The sequence below is a fragment of the Condylura cristata genome, unplaced genomic scaffold, assembly GCF_000260355.1.
Source record: "Condylura cristata isolate star-nosed mole 26May11 unplaced genomic scaffold, ConCri1.0 scaffold00013, whole genome shotgun sequence".
Taxonomy (NCBI): Eukaryota; Metazoa; Chordata; class Mammalia; order Eulipotyphla; family Talpidae; genus Condylura; species Condylura cristata.
The window spans coordinates 6,609,659-6,633,186 of NW_004567114.1; the positions used below are offsets into that span (position 1 = coordinate 6,609,659).

The following is a 23,528-nucleotide window of genomic DNA, read 5'->3' on the forward strand; positions in this document are numbered from 1 at the left end:
ACTAGATTTAAGAAAATGAAGTTCAGACAAATGAGCTAAGCATGCTACTCCTTCTGCAGTGTGTGCATTAGTAGACCTACAAATGTTTATAAACTAGTTCTATACAAATGTATATTTTATACCTCACAGGAAAAGTATATATTATACTTTAGAGTATACAATCAGACATCCTTTGGAGCAGAAATCAAAGATAAATGTAATCATATCAAAAGCACAAAATAGTTTGAAGAGGTCATGACAACTGGCACACAAATATGACTGCAACTGGTTAAAATATTTAGTATTTAATACTGCTATTATCTAGCATTCAAAAGTTAAAGGGCTCGTATAAAAGAGACAAAAACAAAAACAAAAACTGCTACTATACCAACTCCTAGCTCAGAAGATTGATAATTAAAAAGAATTAAGGAAGCATCCTGACTTTCATAGGAACCGTATTTCACGGTGAACAGGTGGATGAAGAGAAGTATTCCTTCTCAGATAAGGGCATTAAAGAAGTAGGCCAAAACACAGAAAGCTTAAAAACCACTCTCACAGGGTCTAAGGAAGCAGCTCACTCAGGCAAGGACCCTCCGTGCATGCTAAACATATGGGGGAACGACTGGCAGAAACTGGGTGTTCAGGGTGGTGCCAGCTTCCGATGACAGTGCAGACGACAAGGGCGAGGCCCAGCTTTGCAGGGACTAACAGCTGCCTCAACCTGCACAGCCATTCCTAGCCCCCTGCCAGGCGCACAAAATCAACAACCCTCCTGAAAGGTGATGCAGTCACAAACACACAGCAGTTTTTCTAGATTGTGCTTCCAAGAAATATGGCCAGCTAACACCAAAAGAAGCAATCTGACAAATACGGAGTTGGAATATTCTACCGGATAACAGTCATTTCCAAAATTCAATGTCATGAAAAGTGGCATGTGCCAGGAACAGGTGTGCTGTGCAGCTGAGACCAACCCGCCAAATGAATGTCAAGTGTGGCATGAGTGTGTTCACGCATGCCTGGGAACACACGCAGATACAAGCCAAGGGCCAGCGAAGGCACCGCCTGGCCGTGCCTCTCTCCCGCAAGGTGGGAGATGGTCAGAGAGAAGCAGCAGAGAAGTAAAGGGAAACTTGAGCTCCCTCCTCAGAGATCTGGGAAGATGATATCGTTGTACACAGGATGGAATGACTGCACGATTTCAGGTGTGAGTTCCAAAGAATAAGGGAAAAGTTTCTGGGCTCACATTTGTCATCATGATTGTGAACATTCTCTGTAAGAAACGGTAATAAATCTGATCGCTGGATATGACCCGCGGCAGGCAGGCATACTTCTGTAGGAGCTTCTCGTGGGTTCTCCACTTTAAAGAGGCTGCAGCTCGCTGCTCTGCAGCTGTGAGGGCGGGAATCAAGTCAGGCAGAGACGACAACTGAAAGAGACACATCAGAAGCAGTCGTGAAAACTCTATACACCCACCACAGCATCTGGTCAATTGGTTCCGCCTTAAACACACTGGGTCGGAGGGTGATTTAGCACATTTCAGGGAGCCATCTTTGTTAATTATCTGTGGATAAAATTATCTGGTGACAACAGATACTTGCTCAAGAATCCATAAGTAAAATATACAGTTACTGGAAACCAGATTTTGACAGAGATAAGGACTCACTATCCTTCCTGGTTGACTGATGACACAATAGTAGCTCTTCTGCCTATACAAGAGTGTAACAAAGTTTACTGTCAGCAAACCTGGACCCTCTAAATCCCACCCTGTTGTACTCACCAGTTGCTACTCTTGAAATAATCATTATTGCTAATAAAAGTGGTGTAAACTCTGAGGAGAAGTAGTAAGAAATCATGGTAGTGTAAGAATTAAAGAAGAAATTCAAGCCATTCAATTCTGACAGGTATTTACTGAGTATGTACTATGTGGCAAGCACACTTTAGATGCTTTTCATACATTCTTTCCTTGATTCCTCACAACAGCACTGTAGAGTAAGGCAATACTTACAACATTCAGAGACTTTGCTGGTACATGAGACTTGCCTTATTTTCCTGAATACTGCTTTCTCCACCAGTAGACATAAGTTCCAGGATTTCTGGAAGATGATCTATAAGAGCATCTAGTACCTTTTAATAGAGATATTGATGACTCTTAGAGTGATTACCATGTTTTTCTAATCTTACATTAGTTAACTTCATCTGTCAATTTCTACACAGTAGTAGTATAATTTACCAAACACTTTTCTTTTTTTTTTTTTTGGGGGGGGGGAGATTCTATTTTCTTACTCTGACATCTTTTTGCTGGAATATCTTAGCAGCATAATCAACTGCTTTGATCAAACTACTTTAGAAATGAGATTAGTCCATCTCACTCTTGATATTGTTCAAATGGCCTAGGTCTGAGGCAGCAACTTCCATACACCAACACACTCAAAAACTGCTTCCCAACTTTTGAAAAGTGACGTAAGTCAGATAACACTCTAGTGATAACTAAATGTTGATAAGTTGAGTTTGACAAGCTATAAGTCATAAGATGAACTGGATATACTACATGGAACACCAAAACAGAGATATTTCCAAGTCTTTACATGTGCACCCCCAAACTATGAGGGGGAAAAGACATAAAATATAGCATATGAGTATAATGGTGCAAAATAAAATCTTCTATATAAAAAATATATTCTAAAAACCTTTATATAGGAAAAAACAGAAAATGAAAAAATTAACAAAATAGCAAGAGTGATAAGAAGAATAAAGATATTCTTTTATATTTCTATACTTCAACATTTCTAAATTTTCCTTAAAAACATGTACATATCTTTTAAAATTATTACAGTCGGTAATTTAATATTTTTTAAAGAGCATCCCAACTCCCAGTCTATGATACAGTTGTACATCGACTTGAAATTTCTGGGGCTAGTCAAGTGCAAGACTTCATAGACTTCCTAAAAGGTAGTGGGGAGAAATGCATTGATATTTGGACTTAACATAAAAGTACAAACCAAAGAGTAAGAAGATATTACCTCCAGTGATTCGTCTTGTAATAATGTTATTAGTTCTTTATGTATTAAATATACTCCAGAATTCAGAAGTTTAGACACCTAAAACGCAGCAATAAAGTCTCTCAGATTTGAGACTACTAGACATAGAAAGTTCATAATAATATATTTTTAATACATCCCTGTTAAGATACTTCTAAAATGAGACTAGTTCACAACAATCTAAAATAACATTTCTAGAAAATTTAATGGCATGCGTAACCAGCTCTTCAGTCTGTTGTGTCCATGCTGGAGCATGGACACAGGCGGTGGGAAGCACTGGAGTGGCAAAGCAATGAGAGCCCATGGGTGACCCCAGTTACACTTGAAGACACTGAGAGCAGCTACCAGGATCTGACAGAATATTCCAGACATAGAACATTCATCCAGGTCCAGAGCTTCACAACAAAAGCAGGTTTAACGAAGGTCTTTGGTCACCATGAAAGGACTAGGGGGCTGGGCTAACCCAGCTCCTTCACAAGCAAAGTTTCTCTTCCTTTATACTCACAGCCCACAGAGATAAATCCACCAATTTCTACTTCACCTTTATTTATTTTCTCTTTTGAGTAAGGTTTTATAGGGAATAAAAGAGAAATTTCTGGATAAAGTAATTTAAGAAACCCATGCTTTACAGGGCTGTTTTTGACTTGTTGAAGTATTTTCAGAATATTATTATTCTGTGAAACAGGAATAAAGTTAGCACACAGGAAGGTGATTATGAAAATCTAGCAGTAGTGCTGTAGAAAGACGTGATTGCACCAGTCAGAAGGTCAAACCTGGACTAGCCACTGCGCTCAGGGCAGCACAGCATTACTACGCTTCCTACCAGCACAGCTGTGAGAACAGGGAAACCGGCCACCAGAAAACAGCTGTATCAAAAATTCCCAAATCCACTCTCACCAATGAAATGTTTTTCCATGATGCACATTTCAATGTTTATTTGGTGTGAACACATTATGTCCACTATAAAACCTAAGTAAAAATGGAGTATTACAGGGCTGAGATCAAATAAACAGCAACAGAAACTTGAATACTACATGAATATTGTGTTCTCAGACCTCGTCCCATGCAAACAGCTCTGGAGGTCACTAAGTGGACAGAGACTAGCAGCGTTGGAGACAAGCCTAACTGTGGGTGGACATTGGAGACAATTATTTCTCCCAGCAGCCAGTGTCCTTAGTCCTCTTTCCTGCTGCAAAAGCACATTTCCAAGGCAGAGTTACAAAGTGATTTGACTGTGCAGCACTAAAATTATTTTCAGTAATTGTACCACCTTAAGGGAATGTGTTCTAGATTTTGCCCAATGAGGATTTCATTCAGAAAAATGTTATTCAAAAGAAGCAAAGACAGCCTCACTCTGGCCAAAAACATCTTAAGTTGACATTTATAATGAAGCTGTGAATGTCTTGCACATTTTTAGCTCATCTAACAACACTGTGATGGGAGGACACAGTTCAAGAAAGGGGAGGAAATATTATCATTGGGAATAAGGACGTTTATTATACCTATGAAGAAAGGAATTAGCTTACTATGCCACACAGAACGAGATTGCTATAGGATATTTTCAAAGCTTAAAAGCTATAGCTCATGCATATTTATGACAACTACAGCATAAATGTGCTTAGAATGTATTCCAGAAATCTGCCCAGATTTCAAAAATGTTTCAAGAATATTTTTAAAAAGTCAACTGCATTCATTATATGAAAGTTGAAATTTTGCTCTTACATGATAGGGAGTTGTTGAAATGGTGGCATCTAAAAGCCACAACCATGAAATAATCTACTTGGCAGCAAAAACAGTAAATTTAAGTAATTTTCCAGCTGTTGCCAAATTTAGGATCAAAGTTAAATATAAATATTATAAAGCACATGAAACTGATTCCACCCCCAAAACTGCAACACCCACAGCCGCACCAGAATGCCCGGCTTAAAGTGTTTAGTGTGGAGACATTGAATAAGGGGGTTGATAAATGATAAGTGAATACAAAGCATTTGTATAAATTAATTCTGTAAATATATTACAAAGATAATTGTTGGAATTTTAAAATAAGATTTAGGAAATGACTAGCGGACAGATCTAGTCCTCATAGATAAATGAGCAGCAACAGGAAATGGAATCACTTCTCAGACTTACTTCATAAAAGCAGATAGCAATAGTGTATCTGACTGGGACTTCCGGGTCATGGCAAAGGCAGAAGAAGGTGGAATAGAGCTCCAGGTGGAAGTTTTTGGGGTCGACAAAGACAATCATGGCCTAGGGGAGGTGGATGGGAGGGAAGGAAAGAAGAGAAAAACATGCATCAATACTTAATGTTAACCTACTTCACGGACACAAATCACATTCACAGTTTACTTAAAAATCATAACTGAAAAAACCAACGTATACAAGGAATTCAGATTTACAGAGATCAATACAAATCACACTGATATTTACTTAGTGCCTAATTCTAAATACCAAATATAATGCTAAGCAGTCACTGTTAACATAGCGATATTTTATAACGCCATCTATTCACACACTTTTAAGATATATTAAAATATTTAGTCCACATGAATACATAATTCATTACCGGGAAGTTATAAGCACAATTCTTTCGCACTGAAATATATTTCTTCTCCTGCTCTAGGATTTGAGGTGGAATCTGGTTTTCATTGTGTCCATTTTCTTGTTGCAAACCCAAGGTACAAAGTTTCTTGTAAAACTCCAAAAACCTCAAGTGCTGATCTGGCGTAAAAATTCCTAAAACAAACATAAAACCTTTGCTTAACATTTTAACTGGAAACAAAAACTAAAAAGCAAAAAGCAAAATACAATAAAAGCATAATTAGAAAAAAAATTAAAGAAATGCCTGAAGGGCATAAATAAAATTAACAATGAGGAAAGAGTAACTACTGTGACGAACTCTACAGGTCATGCCGCATCACTGCTGTTCACTGCAGTAATATTTTCATTTCCACAGCATATTTCGTGATTTAAACTATGCAGTGCAGGAGCAGTGCCTGCACACACCTCCACAGCGCGTGTCCAACCACAGGTCACCCACGAGTCACGGTCACAGACCAGAGGCATTCCTGCGACAGACGCGCGGCACATACTCTACAACTGCTTGAGAAGTGACAGGCAGATGTGTCTGCTTAAACCCGAATTTAAAAGACACCAAAGTCAGTGAAAAGTGTTTTCGATTTGTACACTGGTTCTCCATATTCATGAATGATTTTGCAGGGACAGGAACTCATTATATGTTGCAACACATTTTTTCAACAGCTTATTAAATGTGTGCAACCCACATTAAAAAGGTTTTCTCAATGCCAGATGATTATACCTTAACTAATGTTACCATTATAGGAAGCCAAGAAATAAATATGTTCAAATGCCCACCGTTCAAAATATATATTCAATTCTATCTGCTAAGCTGAGCTACTCACATGATATATTAATTATTCAACCAATGATTACTAATATACTTAGTATATGACAGCAGTGACTATTCCTAAGCTTCTATTAGTACATACCAACTAATGCATAAATATAAACTATTCGGAAATTGAGAGGGCTATGGCCACTCCCTTCTGCCATTCTTTCAAATAAATTCGACTACTGGAAAGGTCATTTCAAAATATGAAACTCTCTTAAGATTTTACACACTTTAGTGGCTAAGATAGAAGAAAAAGGCACACATTTTCTATGACCTTCAAATTCTTTGTGCACACCCTACCGTATAGTCCATGGCATAGTTTTCCTAAGTGGAAAGACAATGAAATGAGAATTGATTCATCCGCTTTGAAAGATTTTTCACAAAATGATTTCACTACGGGAAGTATAGTTTGACTTCTGTCATCTGCAAAACAAAGCGAAAGAGACATAGTCTAGATCCAGTTTCCCTCACTGGACAGGTGAGAACTGATACATGCACCTAAATTCAACAACGGAACTGTGTTAACCTCATAGTAATTGAAAGCATCTGAAAACAATCCTGCGGGTGTGTGACAGAGAGAGATGGGAGGAGAGTTAAGATTATCCCAGACCTGACTGGCTGGCTGAGGAGTTTGGTAGGCCACTGAGAACAGAATAACAGAGTGACTACAGACGGAAAGGCGAGGATGTTTCAGGCTGTAAGTCCTAATAACTAGAAGTGGCACCACTGGGCCTCCATGGTAGTTAAAGACAACACTGTGAAGCTATCGTAGCCACTGCAGCCCAAGTTCCAGCCCAGCCAGTGACCCACATGGCGCGGCAGACCTCTCCTGTCTCCCCGCTGCTCCCCGCAGAGTGTACTTCAGTGGATCTGCCTGTTATGCTCCCCACTCTCTGGCGAATCCTTTCAACCTCCCACACACACATTCTGGCCTGCACCCCAATTCTTGCATGCATAAATAAATAAAATAAATCATAAAAACAAATTGACATGGCCAATCCAAACAGGTGAGTAGCAACAGGAAACCTTCTCTTGGCATACACGGCACACCAGGCCGAGGTCTCCGGCCCCTTCATCATTTCTTCCTCTGAGGTAGGGCTGACTTATGGCAAACACTGCATGTTTCCAGAGGCAGCTTTCCGCCATCACAGATGTGCGTCACCACACAACACCTCCCACTGAAGTTTTATTAACCATCCACCCCAACACGATGCACCCCTCCTCCTGCTGCCCCTGGCTTATCATTTCACTTTTTACTAAAATTAAGTTCCCTTATAATATATTCTGTATAACGAATTTCTTCATATGTACTTCTCTGATGATAATTCTTTGAAAAGTTTATTGACATTTTGAGTATGCCTACTTAGAAGTTTCTGATAGGTTAACAATATTTAAATCTTAATTCTAAATACTGTAAATTTCTCACAGTTCTCTTAAACTTACAGAAATGAATCACATATTATTATGAATCTCATAACACAAAGTAAAATGTTCTAAGAGGCTTATTAGTATCACCATTACTATTGTCATTGTCATCACACTTCAGAACCACATCTATTGTTTTTACCAAGACATTCACATTCAACAAACATGCACTGAATATCTTACAGAGCAAGCTTTATCTTAAACAGGGAAATGAATTTTAAATGGTCTCTGAACTTGAGAAGCTCAGACCAGCAAAGAAGCCAGACAAAAACATACCCTAAATCCTGAGATTGCCATAATGTTACAAAGCAATGTTACTTGAATTTAAAAGTAAAATGGATAAAAATGCATCACAAGAATAGGTGACTACTATCTTAACAGCTGGCGTAAGTCAGGAGCCTTCAAATTTTCTTGGCAAGCGTTCTAGGCTTTGCACTCTGTCACTGCTCAGCTCTATCACTCTTAACACCTAGTTAGACAATAAATCCATAAGCACGCAGGCATGGCTGTGTTCCCATGGGAGCAAGATTCCACCTACAGACCACAGTTTGCCAATTCCTACTATAAGAAATTTGATGTCAGAAGAGAAACCATTTGAAATAGGTACTGAAGAAGGAAAACGTGTTGGCCAAGAGAAAAACTGAGGGAAGGGAGGAAAACAGGAGGAGAAAAGAAAATGTGGAAGTGTGACAGGGTTTGGTATGCCAAGGCAATGGCAAACAGGGCCGGAGCGCCAGCCAGAGGGAAGTGGGCAGGGAGCAAGCCACAAATACGGGCAGACCGGGATCTGGGACGACCACGTGTGGGCAGACAAGAGGGGGAAATCAAAGATGACGGCAGGGGCTGCCCACTGCCTGCTGTTAGGACAAGGATACTGGGTCCTCAGTTCGTCAGGTTAGTCTTACTCCTCAGACCCGTTCACGTGCACAATCCCTCTGCAGCGCCTGTGGGTAATCACTGCTCACAGTGCAGTCATCTTTAACAGAACTCAGTTAGCATGTCATTGTTCCACGTAGCGCAATCTTTGCACAAGAGAGCTTTGGATCAGAGAACTTGACCTTACCCCTGCAAATTTCACCCTATCAAAAATGTTTAACATTTACTCAAAAACTGAGGACCCACATTAGCCAAAAGTCTAATCACTCAGTAGAGCAAATAACTATCTTCATGATTTGATTTGCACAAAAGTAAGAAATTATTCCTTATTCGTCCTCATTCACCATTCCCAGTTTCTCCTCCCACAGCCAGGAGATGACTAGCATTAAACTATTAAGGAGAGAAAAGTACTATAGACATTGTTTCAGTTAAGATCTGTTTAGTTGGATAAATTAATTGAGTAAGTTAAAGGTTTATCACCAAGAAAACTTTGTAGCTTTCTAAGCAAGTCAGTTAAATTTTGAGAAGAGAAAGAGGGAGGTGTGGCATATGTCGCAATACTGGTGCTGTGAGGACAAAACCGCTGGAGACCGGAGGAGGAAGCAGACCAGGGCTCAGTGTGGAGAGACATGGAGGGTTAAGAACCATACAAAACACAACACAGAAACAGACAACTAGAAACCAGAGACATCCGGGGGGGAGGGGACAGCTGGGCACGGGTGGGGAGGAGCAAAGGGGACTGTGCTGAACTTGGAAATAAATCCTAAGGAATCTACACCAGAGCGGGGAAGTAAAGATTGTTCACAAAGTGAAGAATGATGTAAAATATGCATAAATAAGTAAATTTCTTGTTTTAAAAAAGAGAGAAGGGGAGGAGGCTTAACAGTCATCCTATAGCTGAGCATAAGAAACTTTGTCCTTTATTCTTCGTTAGTGAGACAAAAGCCTGCAGAAAGCACTGCTTCCAAAAGCAGCCACGTGTCCTCGGAAATTTACCTGTATCAAAGATGTCAAGCAGATTAACCAACGTTTCAAAAGCGGCCAGCCGCACACTGCTGCCTTCATCCCTAGAGAGTTCTATTAATTCAGGGAGCACCACACTTTTTGTAAGTTCTGTCCTGCAGCAACAGAAGAAACAGAAGCACAAGAAGAAAATAAATCAAATCAGTAAACAAGAACATAGCAAGAAAAATCAGCAGGCTAACTGATATGGAAAACAGGAGAGAGAAATCACAAGCTGAGCTTCAGCTCCCCAGAAGCTTGCAGTCTGGTTGGGGAAGCAGGATATAAATGTAAGAGACAGTAGTAGTCACGACAAAGTTGTTAAATTCCAGCACCCCCACACACTACATTATGATAACAGAGACCTTGACGAGAAATACATATCAAGCTTTATAAGTTATAACATAGTTTCAACAAATGACTAGACTCATTTATGTAGTAATTGTAGAAACCCAAACAAAATCTTTTAACTTAGATTTCAGGGTGTAAGTCACTTTTTCCTTGGCCTAAAACAGAGGAGTATAGTTGCTAAAGTCTATCTAGAATGATGCAGATTCTCCATCTAAAAGAATAATTCACATTATAAATTGCTTTCGGGCTATACCATGTTTATAATACAGTCACAAATGGTTCTGCTCATTTGTTACTTTATTTCTGCTTATTGACCATGAGAAGACCTCGCTGCCATGACACACTCTCATGAGAGGGAGCCTGGCTGGTGGCACAACCAGCTTTCTTGGGTACAAGATGGAAAATGGGATGAATCATAACTAGACAGAATATGAAAAAGTCTGTACAAGCTGCAGAACACCTGCAAACTGCAGGATGCGGCACAGAGCCTGGGAGCGGGGTTGTGGTACAGCCCTGGGTGCTCTCTGAGAGGATGTTCATCACCTGCACAGGCCAGAGTAGTCACAGTGCCGCTCGGCATCTAAGATGGGGTCAGACCGGCCAAGGAGAGGGGTTATTTAGTTTTACTTAATTTAAATAGCCACACATGGGTCCTCCTTTGGGGCCTAGGGGTTGAGTCTTAGGCTATCACGCTGTGGTCTGAGTTCGATCCCCGGCCAGGGAGCTGACACACATGGCACAGCAGAAATTCCTCTCTCCCTGCTGCTCGTTATTTCAGTCAGCCTTCCTGTTCTGCTCCCCACTCTGTCTCTGGTGAATCCTCTCACCTTCTGCACTACTGGCCTATACCCCAGTTCTTTGCAAAAAAATAAATAAAATCTTTTTAAAAATATAATAAATAGGCCCTCCCTGGTGGCGCAGCGGGTTAAAGCACAGCACTGAGAAGCTAAAGCCGCTTCCGCATGAGTTCAATTCCCGCCTGCCCTGGAGGTGACCACATGGCGCGGCAGACCTCTCCTGACCCGCCCGCTGCTCCCCTCAGCAGTGTACTTCGTCGATCTGCCTGTTCTGCTCCCCACTCTGTCTCTGGTGAAGCCTCTCGCCGCCCCTGAGCCTCTGGCCTGTACCGCAGTTCTGTATGCACAAATAAATAAATCTTTAAAAAATAATAATAATAATAATAAATAGCCACATTTGGCTAGTGGTTACCATGTTGGGCAACACAGCTTTAAGACATGGACTTGAGGAATTCGGAGACCAAAAATTGTTTATAAGAAATTAATCTAGAGCATACGTACATTGTGAGCAACTTAACATCCATCAAATGTAGGAAGAAGAGAGGAAAGTAAAGAAATAAAAGAGAATAATTCTGACCCATAGATCATAAAAATTTCTTTCAAATAAGCTTTGTTCAGAATATATTAGTATATACATTAAAATACTAGAACTTATTTTTAATGAAATAGGTTAAGATTTTAAAATTCATCTGTTTATTGTCAAGTTATTTCCACTCAATCTTTAGACTATTTTTTCCAAAAAGTATAAAACTGTTGCATTTATATCCCGATAGCAACAATAAAAATAATCATAAGCAATAATTCTTTAATAGTTGTATAATAATTTATTAATGCTGAATAAGAAAGGTAAATAATCAACTCTCTATTTCATTAATAGTTAGTAATGACATTTTGATTTCAACCTGCCAGCCTAGATAATTTTCTGATTCTTAATTCATTTAAAGCCATTAAGAACTACCATATTATGTGTTAAAATAGCATTTTCAGATGCTCATTGTTAAATTTTTAAAAACACAGAAGTATAAAAATGAATTAAAATAACCTATAACCCTCTACTTTGAGAAATTTTGAGTTTCTGACAACGTATTGCATTCCAGACTTTCATCCTACTTAAATTATATATGTCCTCGTTGAGCTTCAACTTCCTCATCTGTAAACAAAAAGGAATAACAATACTATCTATCTAAAAGAATAAATGTGAGAATAATAAGTTCATAGATGTAAATCGCCCAGAATTGAGTCTCACAGGTAGTAAGACATTGTCTAAGAGTTCATTTCTATCATTATTTCATACATTTTGACATTAATTCCTTAGATTTCTCTCTAAAAATGGAATAATACAGGTGAAAATAAGCAAAAATTGTATATTTGCTGCAGGACTCAAGTAGACTAAGTTGAGGCTGCTGGTCTACAATGACATAGCCTGACCCTCGGCCACAATGAGGTCTCATTACTAACTTCCCCAATTTCATCGGCAAAGCTGTATTTCACTATTGTGTTTGCACCTGTTCCACAGTATTCAACAACTGTGTACTTGACATCTCTTTCTAAACTCATATACTCCTGAAGGACAGGACTATGCCTTTTTCACTATTAGATCACCCTGCAGTATTTGGTGCTTACTATGGTGGTCACCCAATACATACTCATTGAGTATATTTCACTGACAGCTAGGAGGTTGAGTCTATGCTTATTAAGCACTTGTATTTCTTCTTCATGAAGTATATGCCCCTCTTCTTTGTCCAAATGTCACAGTAGGCATGTCACTGTCCATCTGTCCTAATAGTTCTGATCCTGGCTAAGGAGGGCAGATCTGGTAAGACTGAATAAAGCAGGTGCACAATGACCCGAGGCAGCCCCGCCTCAGGAGCTCTATCAGAAAGAAGTCAGTCCTAGGGCTTGTGTGCCCTGCTGACACGCTAAGCATCCAGCACAACACTGAAGCCCTACTCAGCAAGGGTGGCCACATGACAAGGACATAGCTCTACTCTGAATCTCTGTGATATTCTAATGTCTTTCTAAGCCTTAAATATTGGTCCACACAGCTTGAAAATGTCATCATACAGATTACAGCAACCTGATTGTCCTTGCTTGGGCAGCAAAGAACCAGATGAAATCAATGCAACTTCTATTACAAATGAGAAGGTTAAGTTGTTTTTGAATCCATTTATGATACTTTTTAAACAAAAATCATTTCCCAAGTTGGTGTTTACATAAAATTCCCTTTCATCTATGTATAGCTTGACACGAAATGCTTTAAAGGGTGAGAGGAGACTGTCTGCCCTACACTGCTCCTTCCTGTGCTCCAGGCACCACAAGGCAAGAAGAGCTAGCAGCAGGCAGAGGCAGTGCGCAGCTGTTCAGGAGAAAATAAGAGGCATCCTCGGAGCGATGCTACTGAAATGATACACGATAAGGCAGCTTCCAGCACGGCTGTATTTCAAGCATGGTTCATATTGGGACATTTTCCCTTACTCAATGTAGGTGTTTGGAATGATAAAGTGAAAAGGAGATAAATAAACATCAAGTGAAATAAATTAACATCAAGAACACTCAGCATCCTCACTTTCATCTTTTTTAATTTATTGGGTTGTCAGAGAAGTCATGATGCATTTTTGCTTAAAAAACACAGGAAAAAATATGTCATAACTTTTCTGGCAACCCAACAGAGAGCTCAGAGTGTACTGTTATGATCACTATCAAAGATCATAGAAAGTTTAGTCATTTGGTAGCATGCTTTCATGGAATAGAGGTTGGGATATGCAGATCTGACAATGAGGACAGAAGACATAGCTGATGTAAAGAATTGAACATGTACTTACCCAATGCCCTGAGCTATATTTTCTAATTGCCGACACATACAGGACCGAACTTCATATTCTACATCTTGACAGAGTGATTTTACTAGGGGAAGTATTTCTCTTTTAATGCTTAGAGGGGGAAGAAAGAAATATGCAAATGGTTGAGTGTTTCCGATTATTAACATTTTCAAATAATCATTAAAATCTTAGCTTAATAACAATTATACTTTGCTTTACAGCTTGCTTTACATTTTACATATATTATTATATTTGGATGTTGTCATCAGCTACTTGTGAATTACTTATGTTTGGGTCTTTTTAAAATAACAGGTAATTAGGAATTGGCAGCTAAATGTCTTAGTTACAATAAAGGCTACAGGGAAGTGGAATATCTAAAAAATATCAACCAAAATACTCTTCAATTCTACATTTTACTCTTGGGTCATAACTATATTAACATCTATCACATTCTATCGTTTCTACAAATCTACTGGTATTTATCATCTAGTTTATGAATTATAGCCATTCTCCATAAAACCTTAAAACAAGATACTTCATTTAAAAGAATGAATTCATCACAACAATGAAAGAAAACAAGTCTATCTATGTTTACCAATTAATGCCATGATATCCTCAAATTACACTGGATGTGTGTGAAACAGGGAAGGTTAAGAAGGAAAGAGAAGCAAAGTTAACCTCACTGATTTTGAAGAGCCATGAGATCAAGGAGAAGTGTGTGAATGTAGAATTTTGAGAATTCTAACTACAACATATAGAGCGTGGAATAACACAAACTAATACAATTATCACACAGTCATTTTAAATCAATTTAACAAAGAAGGCAGACATTATATATAAATACTTACGTGTGGGCATCAAATTTGTTCGTCAATTTTCCTAAAATTTTACAACTAACTAAACGAGACTGGACTGTTTGTGAAAGTTGTGCTTTGGAAACAAGTGGATTCAAAATCTAAAGAGAAAAGATTTAGAAAACAAATTCACAAAACTTTATATATATTGCCACTAATGTCAGCTATTTTGTTCAAAGAATATTTTAATTCCTAAATGTTTTTAAAGAATTTGAATTACAACTTGAGATGCATGGTTGTTCAGAACCCAGATCCACTTTGTCTGCCTTTTGGATTGGATTGTGAAAGTAAAGATGATAAGTTTTATCAGTTAAACATAGTTAGGTACCAAATAAATGAATTAAAGCATGCTGTGAATTCTACAGTGATTTAAATTTAAATACATGCAAACCATAATTTTTAAATACAGATTTTCAAAAGAAAAAAGGTAAATTAATTGCCAGATAGCTTGAAGTTTATTTTTATTTCACATAATTTTTTTATATCTATCCTAGAGGGATAGAAGACAATATAGCTTTAAATGGATTCAATTAAGTAGTTCTGGAATTTAATGTAATACCCAGAGAGATCCTGGATCGTGCCTGTCACAGGCACTCAGAAGCCCAACAGCATGAGAGCCTGTGTAGAACAGTGAGGAGCACACCCTGGCTCTGGCCCAAGCTCTGTAACCTGTGCATATAATCTTGCTATTCTTTACCCCAAGTCTTCTCATCGACTTGAGATGGAAATTCAAATATGTCTTACGAAGATCCCTCTGAATTCTAAAATTCTAGGACTCTAGCAACACAAACAAAGAAATCAACTCTTTTTTTCCTCTCTCAACAAAGTGGCCAGAATTACTGAATACATAATGGCAAATTTATTTAAAAGTGAAAGTCGGGCCCTCACTGCACTGGTGGTGCAGTGAGTTAAAGCACAGGACTGAGAAGCTAAAGCCACTTCTGCAGGAGTTTGATCCCTGCCCCGGGGGTGATTCACATGGTGCAGCAGACCTCTCCTGACCCCTCTGCTCCCCTCAACAATGTACTTCATCGGTCAGCCCATTCTGCTCCCCACTCTGTCCCGGTGGAGTCCTTTCACTGCCCCTCTGGCCTGTACCCCAGTTCTGTATGCATAAATAAATAAATCTTTTAAAAAAGTGAAAGTCTTGAGAAAAAGACATAAAAAAAAATCACCTGTTAAATAACATACACCATTCTGGCATAAAAATTGTTCTACAAATCCCTCTTTAAAAAATATAAAGAACATATGTCAACATGATGTTAAATATTTAAATATGTGTCATCACCTAGATGTTTGGCAGCAAGTATACAAACATCCTTATTACTACACCCATTTTCGAGCAGGTGTTCAGACCTCAAGATAGGATGACCTGCCTGAGGACAAAGAAAGGACAAGACGCTTGTGGATGTGTCACTGACTGATAACATTTCCAACCAAGACATATTAGAAGGGAAACATATATAGGAAATGTATTCTAAGAATGGGTGAGAAAAAGCATTTCATTAAAGAATAAATTTCATTTCTAGTTTTCCAATTCTTTCACTTTAATTTACAAAAACTTAGAAAAGCACATATTGGACAATGCTGAAAGTTTAAGACTAACAAATAGGTAACAAAATTTACAATAAGTATTGTAAAGGATTGGTAAACTTTACAGATAAATAGCATGGATAGGTAGTGTATTTAGTAAATTGTATCAAAGAAAGGATACAATCAAACAATTCAAAAGGGTAAAGAAAATGTTCTACATACAACATATGAGAAAATAATCAAGATAATAAAAAAATTCCAAAATAATAAAATTCCAGTGGCCCATCAAATTAAATTGGAATGCACCTGCTGATACAAGGCCAGAAAAACACGCATTTTCATACATGGTTAGTCACGAGCCTTAAAAGTAATGCCCTCTGATCCAGTAATTCCACTTTGGAAGCTGTAGTTAAGGAAATTTTTTAAAAAACAAGAAAAGCTCTACAGAAACATTCATGAATGCCTTATTTTGATAGTAAAATACTGAAGCTAGGCTTAAATGTTTAACGAGTAAAAAGAATTTGCAGCAGTTGGGGGCCCTCCTTTGTGGTGCAATGGGTTAAAGCACAACACTGAGAAGCTAAAGCCACTTCAACAGGAGTTTGATCCCTGCCCCAGAGGTGACCCACAGGGCGTGGCAGACCTCTCCTGACCCGCCCGCTGCTCCCCTCAGCAGTTACTTCATCAGTCTGCCTGTTCTGCTCCCCGCTCTGTCTCTGGTGAATCCTCTCACCACCCCTGCACCTCTGGCCTGTACCTTAGTTCTGTATGCACAAATAAATGAATTTTTTTAAAATGCCATTTTAATTTTTATAAAAGAGTAACTTACTAGTATTTACAAAAAAAAAAAAAAAAAGGAGGTGTTACCTCGTGCCTTAGGGTTTCTTTGGGCAGAACTTCTATCACCGACAAGAGGGTTTCCAGCCAGGCGTTGCTGACACCTGATTGATGGATGGAAGAGCGTGTGCTTCACTTACAAATTCACTTTCAACTCAGTCATTATTGGTTACGACAGCACTTAATGGTTCATGGGAATAATTACTTTTAGTACTATTAAAAGAAGCTTCTCTATTTTGTGTCTTGGCCAACATCTAGAAAAGTTTCATACTTTCAAAAATATACTGGGGGCTATCTTTCATCCAAAATGTGCACTTTCGCTGTACAATACTATAAACATAAAGGTTGTAGAGAAAGAAACTCAAGAGAAATTATAAATCATGAGATGATGAGTGGGTCTTCAGCTTTCAAGGTTCCTGGTTGTCCAGCTGGTAAGGGAAGTGCCAGGGTTGTTTTTAGTTGTGCCAATCACCACCCCGGCTGGGGCAGGCGGCCTCCTGGGGCGACCCTCAGATCCAGGTGACATCACTGTCACATCCAGGAAGCAAGAAAATGCACAGCTACGCATGCTGGTCTGACCTGCGTCCCTGTGCTCCAGGTGCAGCAGGATGACTTGCAGGAAGGAGTGAGCATAGGTGTGCACCGACACGGACTCTTCCTGGAGGATGGTCAGAAACGACATGGCCGCCGTCACCTGCATCTCCGCCCCCGCCACGTGCAGCGCCTCCTGTGTGTCAGACAGAGCTGCTGTTACAGGGCTGAGCGGTCGGAAGTGATCCCTTTCAAACAGCCGGGTCAAACAGACCTCATTCGGCCAGACCACCACACATGACCTATGGGCACAGGCGCTTCATTTAAGCAACTGTAGTAATCTACTCATCCTCACTAAGCTCAGACCGCATGAAGTTTAAATGTCTTAAGAATTTATGAAAAAACATTCGATTGCTTTTTTCAATGAAAATTAGGATAAGTACATACACCTTTAAGGTATTAGTGTTAGATTATACATCCTACTACTTAAAAAGGAATACCTAAGACTTTGAAATGCATTTGCCCTTTAAACAACTTGTAACATATATTACAGTGAGTAAATTGTTTTAAAAAGAAGGAACTTTTAAAATGTAAAAGTAGTTTTAAAAATCACTTATGTTCAGAGCCAGCTGTATTCACCATTTAAGGCTAAAGCTTACATTAAAATACTCATTTTCAAACCACCAACGTAAAAAAAACCTAATTTTCATATAAGCCTCCTATAGATATTGCCTATACTTTTTTAAAGATGCATGTAGTGTAAACACAGTTGAAAGTATTACTTTGTTTAGTCAATTATGGGAATTATTTGCCTATTTTAGAATTACTAAACTTGATAGAACATGGAACTTGCAATGTGGATCGACTTTCTTATCAGTGAATTTAAGAAAATTAATCTTTCTGCATTATTTCCAAATGAATAACTTGTAAATTACAGCAGTTTTGGAGATATTTATTTATATCATTTTATCTAGAACTTTCATAATTTACCAACCTGTACAAACTGAGCATTTAAATAACGACCCTCATACATCCAGCTGTCTTCTGTCCACACTACTCCTGGAAAACTGGAGGGAAGCGATCATCTGATCTCTCCCAGAGCTGCCCTCCTGCCATCTTCTTATCTCAGCGAACAGCAAATTCCAAGTCCGTCCTTCCTGCCGAGCTGAGGTCATTCCTGTCTCCTATCAGCCTCTCCCCACAAGCAAATGACCATTCGACACTAATCAATAATCCGCAACGCCCTACCTACACCCCCCAACCTGATCCGAGCCGCCATCACCTCCACTGAACTACTCCGATGACCTGCTAACTAGCCCCTGGTTCCGTCATGGCTCCCCACTGTCCATTCTCTGCAAAGAAGCCAGAGAATGCAGAAAATAAGTCAGATTGTATTGTTATTCTGCTCAAAATTCTCGAGTGGCTTTCCATCCCACTCAAAGGGAGTCAAAATCCTTTCAGTTATTTCTCAATGTGCCCTCTTCTCAGACGTCTCATGGTTGGCTCCCTGGTACCTTCAAGTCTCTAATGAACAACTCCCTGAGGACCCTATTTTAAAAAGAAAGAAACTTCCTTGCCCTATTCCCACTGTCTTACAGCGCCAGTATCTCCATCATCCAAATCTTCACTTATTTATGGTCTGAGGCACAAGCTTCGTGATCGTGAGAACTCTTGTCTATTCTTCTCACTTCTACACCCCAACTCCTAGCACAGACAGGCCTTCATTCAGTAAATAATTGCTGGATGACTGAATATCTCTTACCCTTTCACCTAAACTTTATGCTCTTGCCGCTCTCTCCCTTCACACACATTTTCCACATCTCCTAAAAGGTGGCTTCAAGTGACTTTGAAATGAGTCCCAAAGATCAGGGACTGTAGAATTAGACACAAGACAAAGCAAAAATGGATCACACAGAAGTGCATTCTCAACCCTCTTCCCATCCCATTAGTACAGAGATGTCCCTGCTCTCTCCAACCCCAGCCTCTCTGGAATTGTGACTGAAATGAGCAGAGCCCAGACTTCTGATTCAACAGGGTGGGACCAGGCTGGCCATCATGGCAGGCCAATACCATTTTACAGCAGAACAGATTGACTGGCAACCATCAAACACGTGGCTGAGTAGGGAGCTAACACATGGCAACTCTTGCCAGTCTGATGCCAAAGCCAAGCACTGAATTCTCTCCTCACAGCTTCTATACTTCTTTTCACCACTTACTAAGACATAAACCAACCCTCAGCCTAATGTGGGAAGTAGGCAGTGGCTTTACTGTGGCAAACGTTCATGGTTCGGTTAATACCTACAGAACTTACTACATTCTAGGCTGGCGGGTTTTCCTTTGGGTTTAAATGTCTCTTACACATGCAAATGCTATTTTACCAGTTTTTCAACCAATAGTCAGTAACAATGTCTTAAAAGTTCTTGACTGAAAGAGAGCAGGAAATAAGGCGTAAAGCAAAAACAGCAAAGGGCCTCTAACATCAACCCTCCCACATTCCCATTTTACTGTTTCCAAAACAAACATTTGATCCACACTAACAAACTTGGATTTGGAAATGTTTTTCAAAGATTTGATGTGCCCAGAATACATCACTTCCAGGCTTCAGAAGGTCTTAATTTGAATAGAGAACGAACTTGGCGAAGAAATATTAAGGTAAATTGTGACAACCACTATGCCATTCATGTCCATGTGAGTCTGCTGTTTAAGTTCCAGGAGACCCCGAGTTCCGGCCCCTCTGCATCCTGGTTTTGTATGTGTGCAAACTCAGGCGAAAGCACAGCCTTCCAGAGTCACATCTCACAATTCACTTAGTCTTGGCTCCCACAGTAACATTTACCTCAACTACTTTGAGTGTCATTTTTGAAAAATCCTCAAGTCATGTCAGGATTTGGGTTTTTCTCTTGTGCTGACGTCAACATCTGGACGTTTTCTCTTGTACTGACCTGTTCACTGTTAAGAAACCAGCACAGACCAAGAGAATCTATCACTGCTAGAAATCGACTCCTGAACATCTTTCTCTGAAACCCAATGCAGTAAAAGCTTGATACTTACCATGCAGTGCTCTCCTCCACAGAATCATACCCTCTGGACAAACACAGTGAGGTCCATACTCTCTGAGGAAATAAGTGTGCATCCTCATAGGCCTTGGGAGACACTGAAAAGTAAATTCCTCTATTGCTTCCTTGATACACTGGTGCCAGTTACGGCTCCTCCTATACACTATCACATAGCTGACATTCCAACTTGAGTCCCTCAAAAATGAAAGGAGACATTTATAATGTGCTGATGGTACATTTCCAGATTTAAAAAACTATTCCCCTTGAAGAAGGAGATGTTTAGACAGGTGTTTAAATTTATCCTGAAAGCAGCATGAACTAATGTTTAAATTCATCCTGAAAGCGCATTTTGTGAAACAACCTAAGAGGCCCTTTGCAAAGAAGGACACTGCTGTCACTAATAAATCCGCACTACACTGAGAAGAAATTTCTCTTTCCGGTAGATAACATGAAGACACATCACATACGTCACTGGTTCATTCCAAAAGAGGAAATGCTCTGGATTCCCACACTTGGGACTAACTTATATAAACCTGGTTAAATGAATTTTTACCACAACTATTGCACGTGGAAGGAAAGGGAAGCCTAAAATTACAAATTACTGGTATGCTTTTAGAGATAACATTAACTGGTAGTTTGAAATTAAATAAGAAGGATTTAAATATTAAAATATTAGAGACCTGGGACAAATAAAATATTTAAGGTTTTGTGGCCAAACGTGTGAGTACTGCCAATAATTAACAGTAACAGTGACTAGCGCCTTTAACTGCAAAACGGATTATACAAAAGGCTTTCAGCCGAGCTGACCACGAGTGACTGGAACATGCCGACACCAAGAGCCTTTAACACCTAACTAGGAGACCTCTGCTTTCCAGCAATGGTGGTCACATTCCACACCAAAATAAAGAATGGGTAGAACTAGTCACAAGCACTGAAAATCCGAATGTGAGGGGGGACAGGAGAAACAACACGGAAACACTAAACAGGAATAAAGGGGTGTGCTACCCCCTCTACATCTGCATTTCGGTGATAGCAAGGTTTGTGAGGCAGTACGCATGGCAAGACCCTGACACCAACAGCAGCTGTCAGTGGCTTCCACTGATGTCAACAACGGGCCCTGTCATGAGCTCCTCACCGAAACCACCTAACACTAACAGCAACTACACTTCACCACACGGTTTTGAGAGAGCTTTTAGTTGGACTACTCTGCCAAGTCACTTTTGCATGTAAATGAATTACAATTTATATTTTAGGTAATTTCATTAGTTAGGTTTTCAAAGTAAAGTAAAAAAGAAGTTAGAAACATTGCAAAGAAAGTATGTGTTTATCAAGGAAATATTTATTCAATGGATACTAAGGCTATATATAGTTATTATAAATGACCCACTGGCGTCATATTTAATTAGTTTTTGAGAAAATTACAACTTTTGGGCCCTCCCTGGTGGCACAATGGGTTAAACCGCAACACTGCAAGCCAGCCATGGCCGCTTCACTGCGAGTCCGATTCCTGCCCCGGAGGTGACCCGCATAGCAGAGCAGATCCTCCTGCCTCGCCTGCTGCTCCCCTCAGCCATCTGCCTGTCCATCTGCCTGTTCTGCTCCCCGCTCTGTCTCTGGTAAATCCTATCATCTCTGGCCTGTACCCCAGTTCTGTATGCATAAATAAATAAATCTTTTTTAAAATTACAAACTTTTCCTGCAGATATGGGGGAAATTAGCAAGAGGGTGGCTTCTTTCCAGTCAGTCATAATACTTTTCCTTTCTATCTACTACCTCTCTAAAGTAGTTCCAGTGAAAAGCTAATTCTGATCATATAATTCTCATTTCAGTCACAGTCACTGATTAAGTAGCAGTCTCACACTAAACGTTCTGAGAAACTGGAAGGAAGTCAAAGACACCATTCCCCACCTTTGAGGGAATTCCTGTTGCTTATGCACATTCAAACAAACATTCAGCCAATCATCATTTAGTTACATTCAGGTGTTGTGCTGGGTGCTGGAGACCCAGTAATGGGCAGACCCAGCACAGCATTTATTAATTCTGTAATTAAAGTTGTGGCAAGAGTTATAGATGAGAAGTGCAAGAAGCCCTGAGAACACCTAACAGTGACCCAATGTTCTCAAGGCAGAGGGGAAGGAATTGTCACTGGGAAGTGACAACTGAACTTTGAGAAGAGAAATGAATATCTAGACAAAATTTGGGCTCAGGGCAGGCAGAAAGCAAGAGGACTCAGAAAGAAAGCATTCTTAACTTAGCTAAGAAGCTTAAAGAGGACCCCTCAGAGTCTAGTAAAACACGCAGCATCCACATTTTGTAGGGCCTCAGATGCATGAGGATATTCTAATGGTATTTGTCTAGTACTCTGAAATATCATGATGATCGTGAAGTGAAAGGAAATCAGAGAGTGACACAGGATTGAAGCACTGGGAGGGAGTAGGTGAGGCGCTCGTGGGGAGCTACTTCACTTAGCTGAGCAGATTATCTTGGGCCGGGGTGGAGGTAGTGTGGCTGAAGAGAGTCGATGGAACCAATACACGCTTTAAACAAAATATAGACAAGTCTTAGTTTGTGACAACAGAATGGTGGTTACCAGAGGAAAAAGGGTGGGTTGGTAGATAGTGCAGGCTTTCAGAAAGGGCTGACTGGGTAGTGGCAGATGGTAACTAGGTCTTTGGTGGCAGACAATGTGGTATATATATTTGTTGAGTTGTATATACAGAGTTGCAAAGCAATGTTTCTTTAAAAAAAAAAAAAATACTGGCCCTCCCTGGTGGCACAAGTTGTTAGGACACAGCACTGCAAGCTGGCTACAGCTGCTTCAGTGCGAGATCGATCCCTGGCCCCAGAGGTGACCCACATGGCACGGCAGACCTCTCCTGTCTCGCCTGCTGCTCCCCTCAGCAGTGTACTTCATCAATCTGCCTGTTCTGCTCCCAACTCTGTCTCTGGTGCATCCTCTCACCACCCCTGCATCTCTGGCCTGTACCCCAGTTCTGTATGCACAAATAAATAAATCTT

At 39.8% G+C, this 23,528-nt stretch overlaps 1 protein-coding gene across 3 annotated transcripts in view; it reads right to left on the reverse strand.

Annotated features, from left to right (window-relative positions):
* PPP4R4 (protein phosphatase 4, regulatory subunit 4) overlaps positions 1-23,528 on the reverse strand; it is an 85,348-nt gene that overhangs the window by 22,247 nt on the left and 39,573 nt on the right. For all 3 annotated transcript variants that reach the window (XM_012724692.1, XM_004681593.2, XM_012724691.1), the window contains exons 4-14: positions 17,503-17,650; positions 16,954-17,027; positions 14,548-14,654; positions 13,703-13,810; positions 9,727-9,848; positions 6,730-6,852; positions 5,584-5,753; positions 5,148-5,267; positions 3,000-3,077; positions 2,020-2,103; positions 1,223-1,405 (exon numbers count right to left, since the gene is read on the reverse strand). In XM_012724692.1, the coding sequence (XP_012580146.1) occupies positions 1,223-1,405; positions 2,020-2,103; positions 3,000-3,077; positions 5,148-5,267; positions 5,584-5,753; positions 6,730-6,852; positions 9,727-9,848; positions 13,703-13,810; positions 14,548-14,654; positions 16,954-17,027; positions 17,503-17,650 (1,317 nt within the window). The remainder of the gene's footprint in view (positions 1-1,222; positions 1,406-2,019; positions 2,104-2,999; positions 3,078-5,147; positions 5,268-5,583; positions 5,754-6,729; positions 6,853-9,726; positions 9,849-13,702; positions 13,811-14,547; positions 14,655-16,953; positions 17,028-17,502; positions 17,651-23,528) is intronic.